General features: G+C 41.7%; 1 protein-coding gene across 1 annotated transcript; it reads right to left on the reverse strand.

Annotated features, from left to right (window-relative positions):
- Positions 1-6,279: 6,279 nt before the first annotated feature.
- LOC149621082 (uncharacterized) lies at positions 6,280-8,644 on the reverse strand. The gene is made up of 2 exons (XM_089855891.1): positions 7,734-8,644; positions 6,280-7,664 (listed from the first exon to the last, which is right to left on the reverse strand). Exons 1-2 carry the CDS (start codon positions 8,295-8,297, stop codon positions 7,542-7,544), a joined length of 687 nt encoding a protein of 228 aa, XP_089712017.1. The 5' UTR covers positions 8,298-8,644; the 3' UTR covers positions 6,280-7,541.
- Positions 8,645-9,082: the final 438 nt, after the last annotated feature.

A 9,082-nucleotide genomic window follows, 5' to 3' on the forward strand; every position in this document is an offset into this window, starting at 1 on the left:
CAGAGACCCCTAGCGGTGGAAAATGAAGCGACTTCCGCCCATATCGAAAATCCGGTTCAGAGGTTTAAACAGACGCCAATGAGAATTGAGTCAACGGTCCTAAGCCTTGGTTATATAGTTGATTTGTATTGACTTTTACCGACTTTAGCGCGGCCAGATTACGAAGTTGAAAGTTGCACTGGGTAAATTTAGTTACCGAATATTTAGACTTCAAAAGGCTTATCATTTTTGGTGCTGAAATATCCGACTTATGGCAATCTTAAAGTCGAACATACAAACACCGCGACCGCGCGAGCTTGTACAATAAATAGCAGACGAGCTATTTCCGACACAAATAGGTTCAAGGAGATGGTTTATTGTGATTGGCTAAAATTGTAGAACTATGTCATTCGCCAAAGACCAGCATGAAGTACCCGACGGAGTTGCAAGTCCTGGCCTGATGTAAGTGAGAGTGTCAGTGTTGATTATAGGTTTCATTTTGAAATTTGCATTATTACAATAGGAAGAGTCATACTTATGTTTATTATGTTACTTATGCTTGAATCAATTCCTCTAGCGCTCTTTGGAAAATAGCAGGCGAAGAGGCAGTGCCAAATGGTAGTTTGTTGACCCGAAATAACCCCTTGTGGGTGTTAATTACCGCCAACAGCTTGGATGCGTCATCCAACTCAATCTGGTTAAATGCTTCTCTAAGGTCCAACTTCGTAAACCTTTGGCCTCCAGACAATTTGGAAAAAAATATCCTCCACCTTGGGAAGAGGGTACCGTTCAGTATCCAACTGTGGATTCAAGGTAACTTTATAGTCGCCGCAAATTCGTGGTTTGGAGTCTTTCTTTAGGACGGTTACAATGGGCGTGGCCCAATCTGAATGTCGTACCGGCTCAATAATTCCCAACTCCTGTAATCGGATCAGTTCCTCGCCCACTGTATCTCGTAAGGCATAGGGTACTGGTCGAGCGGCCATGAAGCGGGGCGTAGCGTCCGCTTTCAAGTCCAAGCGAGCCTTATAGTTCTTCAATAACCCCAGTCCGGGTTTGAAAACGTCAGAATATTCCGTAAATAGATTGGTCAGCTCTTTGTCGAGCGTCTGCTTGGGCAGGGTTCCGCCAACGAGTTGGTTGATACTGTTCCGATCCAGAATTCGTAACTCTGAGAAAATCCAACTGCGTCCGCAAACGTTTGGACAGTGTTCCTTGGCGACTAGTAGCTCCAAGGTTTCAGAACGGTTTTGGTAAGTAACTAGCACCTGTGCCGCGTCCAGGTCTCCAATTGGATGTCCGATAAATGATTCCAATACCGGGTCTACAGGACGTAGAGCGCTGAGACTACCGCCAGATAAAGCGTTCCATGTCTTACGTGAGATGATCGTGTATGCAGCGCCGGTATCCAATTCTAGTTCGACTGGTTTGCCATTAACCAGAAATGGAAGTATTACAGGCGTCGGTGCCGGTGGCAGCGATCGCAGATGAAACATGGTATATTCCGGATTAGAGTTGCATGCGGCTGTTGCTCCTACCGTGTTAACTTTTCCCCTCGCCTTGAATGTTTGGTTACTCTTGGCTGGCTTTTGTTCGGCAAGACATTTCTTCGCCAGGTGCCCAACTTTCTGGCATTTTCCGCAAACAGCGGATTGTTGTATATATAGAAATAGATCATACGAGATTGTCTAGATGGCGTAACTGGGTATTAGTTATAACTTATACCGCTAGGTGGCTAGGGGCTTCCTAAACAAGAAAGGACGGAACGGGCACTGAGTTTGTGACTACCTCACCGAGAGGTTAGATTTTAAATACGTAATAAAACTCTTTTAAATTAAACTAAGTCTATTTATTGTATCCACCACAACATGGTGATAGAGGTGGGATGTTATTAATAACGTGAAAGTAACTTCAAAAAATTCTACGATCCTACGCTCATCATGGCGTCCTTCAAAGTCCCACCTGAGTTTGAACCCGGCTCTGATCCAGCTACATCATGGGCTGAATATAAGGAGAGTTTTCTTATTTACGTCGCTGCAACTAAACTACACGCTGAAACTATAGCAACACAACGAGCGACTTTTCTACATATTGTGGGCCTTCCTGGACGTCGGCTATACAATACTCTACCAATTAACGAACAAGACGACGCTCGCACATTAGCGGTAATTATCAAAGCTTTTGACGATTATTACCAACCTTATAAGAACCTGACATATCTCCGTTACAACTTTCAACAAACTAAACAAGTTCCCAATCAATCTATCGATCAATTCGTCACTGATTTAAGGACCAAGGCCCAAGGCTGCGAATTTTTAACTTTAACGGATTCATTAATAGCTACGCAAATAGTATGTGGCATTAGAAACGAGAAGCTTCGCAAAGATTTATTAGCTACCCCTAATCTCACTTTGGATACTGCCGTGAAATTATGTCAAGCCGAGGAAATAGCAACACGCCATGCACAAGTCATGAGTCAAAACGGTGGCCATAATGGTCCAGAAACAGCTGATGCCAACATTATGTAATCACTTCATGCAATAGAACGGCAACGCCGTCTACCGACATCTAACGCTATACAGCGCCACTCTAGATATACATCGAATGACCAAGGCCCACCGCCATATGCACGTACCTATCATCCAGCTACACGGCAAGGACCACTGAGGCGGACAGCACCTTTCTCTAATCACCAATCATCTAGCTCAACCTGTCCAAATTGTGGACGACCACACCATCGTACTGCCCCTTGTCCGGCTAGACAATCGACTTGCTTGTCTTGCCACCGTTCTGGTCATTGGGCAATAGTTTGCCGTTCCCGATCCCATATTGCCGAACTTACTGCACAACTACGCGACCTTGCACCCGATGAACAGGAAGATTTTGGCGACGATTTCCATCAAGTTTGTTATTGCCTAACTCTACATCAAGAATTGGATAGTATCGATACGTATTCTACACTCCCCGCTAGTGATGATATAATCCATGATCAACTATTGCTCTGTGATTTACCGCTTGTATTTAAAATTGACACGGGCTCGCAAGTGAATATTATATCTCAGAAGATCTATGATTCATTACCTCATGCTACCCGTCCACTTTTGCGACAGCCTATTTATAAAATAACGGCCTATTCCGGACATCAAGTACCCATTCTTGGTATGATGGATGCCAGTTGTTCTTCGTCTATAGCTCTCGGTCAATTTACATTCTACGTAACTACTCAAGATCGAACTCCTATCCTTGGTGCGGCAGCTGCTCAACAACTTGGTATAATTGAACATCATCAGTTCCCTCCATCTCAAACCCAAGTGAAATCTGTCTCAACACTTACGCCAACCCCACATACCGCGGTCCAGCATACCGTAGAAGAAATAGCCCAGCAATATCATACACTTTTTGACAAAGTGGGCAAACTACCGGGAATACACGACATTAAATTAAAACCTTATCCGACTCCATCGATTAGCGCCGCTCACAAGATACCTCACGCCTTACGCGAACCTGTGCGTCAAGAGCTCGATCGAATGTTGAAACTAGCTATTATCACTCCGGTATCGGGACCTTCTGAATGGGTTCATCCCATGGTGGTGACCCCAAAGCCGAGACAAGCCCATGAACCCATTGCTGTGCGTATATGTATGGATCCAAGAAAATTAAATTCTTCAATTAAACGAGAGCCGTTCCCTTTACCTACGACGCAGGAGATCTTCGCCTCATTATCCGGGAAGACCGTCTTTACCGTACTAGACGTTCAAAGTGCCTTTTGGCATATTCAACTATCGGAAGCCAGCTCTCATTTATGCACTTTTGCTACTCCTTACGGGCGTTTCCGATATTTACGTTACCCCAATGGACTGGTCACGGGCTCCGAGGTTTGTCAACGAACTTTACGAACTATATTTCCAATCGAAGAATTTCCACAAGTACAAATTTCGACTGACGATTTTCTAATATCCGACGTAGATCTCCCTACTCATAAAATATCGTTAATTAAGGTATTTCAACGAGCCCTTGAAAACAACCTATGTTTTGGTACGAGAAAAATGTCACTGGCAGTCAATCGGGCAACCTACTTGGGCCATATTGTTACCTCTGATGGTGTTGAAGTCGATCCCGCAAAAGTGGAAGCTATTTGTTCTCTACCACCTCCGAAGGATAAAAAAGCTCTTCAGAGCTTCCTGGGAATGATAAATTATATCACAAGATTTCTACCAGGAGTCAATAATGATACCGTCCCCCTTCGCCTCTTGCTTAAGAAAGATGTCATATATCAATGGGAAGAGGAACATCAGCAACATTTCGACTCTCTTAAACGACTCGCTTCATCAGCTCCAGTCCTTGCCTATTTTGACTCATCTAAACCAATAACATTATCCGTTGACGCTAGCCTAACGGGACTGGGTGCAGTATTATTACAAGAAGGGAAACCAGTAGAATATGCTTCTACCACCTTAACTCCGACTCAATCTCGTTATTCGCAAATACTAGCCATTGTATTTGCCTGTGAACATTTCAATTACTATGTAGCTTGCACTAAATTTACTGTACAAACTGATCACAACCCACTCTTGGCTATTCTCAAAAAACCCATTGAGACTTGAAAGAAATTATGACTTTTATTCACACCTCCTGGCCTAAAACATCGAAACAACTCTCAACACAACTGAAGCATTATTGGCCTTTCCAAGACGAGTTGCATATTGACCAGGATTTAATCTTCAAAGGTCACACCTTGGTGGTGCCACAAGAACTACGATCAGAAGTTATTCGAGAAGTCCACGGCGCTCACCAAGGAATTAACGCTTGCGTTGCGGTTGCTAAATTGAACTATTTTTGGCCGGGAATGCACACTGATATAACAACATATATACAAGCTTGCGATGTTTGCGGTACTAAAGGTGCAGCCAATCGCGCCATGCCTATGACACCGTACCCAATTCCGTCACTACCCTGGGAAATGGTTGCAACAGACTTATTTCATGTCAATTCCAGTACATATATCATACTCGCCGATTATTATTCTAAATTTGTGGAGGTCAAGGAATTAACTCAAAGCACATCCAACCACGTTATAAACTTTCTAAATCAAGTATTCGCACGACATGGTGCACCCCAACGGCTTGTGTCCGATAACGGTCCACCTTATAATTTGGCTCAATTTAAACACTTTTTGGAGCAATGGGGAACCATTCACATAACTTCATCACCACACTATCCTCAATCAAATGGGTTTGTTGAGAGAATGGTTCAAACCATAAAAAATTCAATAATCAAGACAAAACCGGCCAACAAGGACTTGCAATATGTTATCCTGACTCATAATTCTACACCTCGCGGCTCATTACCATCTCCCGCTGAAATGCTCATGGGAAGGCGCCTACGCACATGCGTAACAACTAATTATAAATCACTACTACCTCGCTATTCTACAGCTAAAGAACGCAAAATATTGCAAGAAAGACAAGATGCCATGGTCGAACACGCTAATAAGGGATTCAAGGGAAATCTCCCTCCTCTACAACCCGGAACAAGAGTGAGATATTACGACAGCCATCGTAATTGGTTGCCAGCAACAATTATCTCTAGAGCGTCTGAACCACATTCTTATAATATTCGTACAGACCGTCACCAATTCTTTCGTCGTACCAGAACCCAATTAAAATTAAAAACGGAACCCTTATCTTCTCCTCTTACTACACTAACTTCATCAGGCCATACTCCTTCGTCCACATTGTCGGCAACGTTAATGCGAACAATAGCATCACTACCCACCACAACACCATCGCTTCCTGCAATAAACACAATCAACTCACCAGCTTCGACATCGATTCCTGCTACGACTATAACCCACTCAAATGCTACTCCACCGCTTTCAACAACAACAACAACAACAACCTACTCAACAGCTTCGATACCTCCCCCTGGGACGACTCTAAATCAAACACCAACTACAATAGCTCCAGTACAAACTCAACCTAGTGAAACAACACTGGGTACCTTACCATTATACCAACCTCCTGAACTGACTAAGACTCCATCTCAACAGTCTACTTTGCAAATGCATCATCGACCGCAACACTTAGCAGCACAGAATATTGCGCCACTGACTCATCAAAGCAACTCACCTTGTCTACCTTTACAAACATTTACCAAATTGACACCACAAAGGACAACATCAGAACATCCTATCACAGTGACAGGACCACCATCTGATTCTCATCCGTTCCCCCCTACACGGTCCGGCCGCATACCCAAAATACCGATCCGTTTCCAAGATTACCTAATCTCCGGCGTACATTTAATGATAATAACAATGATTTATTAGTATTGTATGTATACAAGCAACTAGGAATGATATCGGATTATCTTGTAGATAAGATGTTGTATAACTTAACACTTTTGGGAAAAAGAAAGATGTTGGATGTCGTATAACCATGAGTGAATCATATACTAGCTCCCTATAAGTTACTCAGTCACACTGGCCTAATGTATCCAGCATTTTCTTCCGAATAGTAGTCGAGAGGAGGGAAGGCGGGTGAAAGTTATAGTAGACGGCGCCCTCTCTTAGGGCTTTGAAATTAATATATCGAGAACTTGAAAGTGACGATAGTTCCAAATGGTATTAACGGTTTTGGAGGTTTGACTTCTTTGCGTCACATTCATTCTTTTGCTTATTGAAAAATAATTTTGGTTTCACAACAGGCTTCGTTAAAAATGGGTTGGGCCTTTCTTTAAGTTTTTCTATTAGTTCTTTAGACGCATTATTAAAAAGTTTAGTAAGGTTTTCGAGATGACTATTAAGTTGTTGTTTAGCTCTTATTTTTTGATAAAGTTTGGTTCTCTCACCATAAATAGTTCCTGCCTCTGAATGTTGCCTACGGAATAAAATTTTTTATTCCGTAGGCAACGCTCTGAAGTCTGAATTTAAATGAGTTTCTATCATTTGGGCTTTGTCAAAAAATATCCAAAATTCTGCCATTTTAATGCGAAAAAAATAAAACTTCCTATTGTGCCAACCCTAACCCATTAAAATAATTTCAAAGATAAAATACGACTCTAAACCGTCCGCAAACAATCACAACATTTCTTAAACGTCGTATGCTTATACTAACTACCTATCAGTTCAAAGTTTCATTGGTTGATCTCCTTTTCCGGTTTTTTTACCGGAAATACGTAAGCGCCGGGAGAAGTGTTATTTTCTCTCACTGTAGGTCGCATATAGGTACACTTTTTTGGCGGGAAGAAAACGCTGGACACATTAGGCCAGTGTGGCTGAGTAACTTATAGGGAGCTAGTATATGATTCACTCATGGTATAACTTAAAACTCTTAGTATAACTTAAATTTCTTAAGGAAAAGAAAGATGTTGTATATATAGAAATAGATCATACGAGATTGTCTAGATGGCGTAACTGGGTATTAGTTATAACTTATACCGCTAGGTGGCTAGGGGCTTCCTAAACAAGAAAGGACGGAACGGGCACTGAGTTTGTGACTACCTCACCGAGAGGTTAGATTTTAAATACGTAATAAAACTCTTTTAAATTAAACTAAGTCTATTTATTGTATCCACCACAACACGGATATAAAGGGACAGTTAGGTGGTGGGTGATCAAATCTTCCGCAACGGGAGCATTCACTGTGTTTCTTGGGTGTAGAATGAGAGTTGTTCTGTGGCTTTGCCTTGTGGTTGAATTTGCGGTAGTATCTTTTTCCAGCGGTAGGTTGGTGTACTATGGTAGTTTTGTTTACCTGTGGGATAGCGTTACTTGCAGGAGCTCCAGTCACTTTTACCTCTTGAGTATAACGTGAGGCTGACTCTATAGCTTGAGCTATCGCTACAACCTTATCGAATGTCGGAGATTCTTCTTCAAATAGCCGTTGTTGTATCATCTCATCACGAACTCCTAAGACGAACTGGTCGCGAAGTTCCCGATCCAAAGCTGTCTTGAAGTTACATGTTCCACCCAGTCGCCGTAATGTAGCGACGTACGTAGGAATAGGTTCGGCGGGTGATCGCATACAGCTACGAAACTTGAAACTCTCCAAAATTTCCGATGGTTTTGGGCAGAAATGTGCCTTCAATGCGTCGACTAATATTGTGAAGGTTTTACTTGCATCATCCGGAGAATTTGGGGCCAGCAAGTCGTGCAACAGATTGAATATTTTCGGACCCACCGTCGTTAAAAAGATAGATTTCTTTTTACCTTCGTCGGTAATATCGTTAGCGGCAAAATGGTGTTTCAGTCTAGAGGAGTACCTCTCAAATGTTTCTATCGATTCGTCAAAAGGAGCAATAGTCCCGTGGGACGGCATTTAGCACCGAAATTCCGATCGCGGGCGTACCCGTCGACAAACGAAACAAAGAAAAACAACAAGGCCGAGGCCTAACCGAAACGAGCACGAACCGAAAAGTCCGAAAGAAACACGGGGAACCGAAACAACATAAGACAACCCGCGGGAGCACGAGAAGATCCGTCGCCAATTTCTGTTGTATCTTTCATTAACGACGCCAGATTAATAACAACAGAAAGACTTTATTAAACCCGTATAACTTTAACCCGTACATACGTAGTTAGCTTACATATTTTTCTGCCTACCGATCCTAGTCTCATAGCTTCTGGCTATAAGTTACTCTATACAAAATTAGTACACTAGCGCCATCTAATGTCAAGTCCACAACAACAATCTCAAAACCTTTTTGGACAACGCGACTACTCGAATCTTTTTAAATGGATCTTAAATTTAATTACTTAACTATATTTGAAATTAATTTAATCGGACCCTTTTGTAAATAAGAATTTTTTTCTCAAAAGGATATCCAAATAAAGCAAGCATTTATTTTTGATTTATTTATTTATTTGCAGTTATATATTTCTAAGACGCTCAAAATTTGATAATAAAAGAAATTTAGTTTATTTTCAGGGTCTGGATGCAACATATACATACATATTATTCTGGTTTACTGTAATTTTATTCTGATTTATTGTGTTTTTACACTGTTTTGTTATGTTTTTATGCTTTTATAGTTTTTTATGCTGTTTTGTGTTTTATGCTGGCTTATTGTATTTTTATGCTCATTTATTATGTTATATTGAGTT

Source organism: Phalangium opilio, unplaced genomic scaffold (assembly GCF_054372755.1).
Source record: "Phalangium opilio isolate 3A_F unplaced genomic scaffold, DU_Popi_V2 ptg000209l_1, whole genome shotgun sequence".
NCBI lineage: Eukaryota > Metazoa > Arthropoda > Arachnida > Opiliones > Phalangiidae > Phalangium > Phalangium opilio.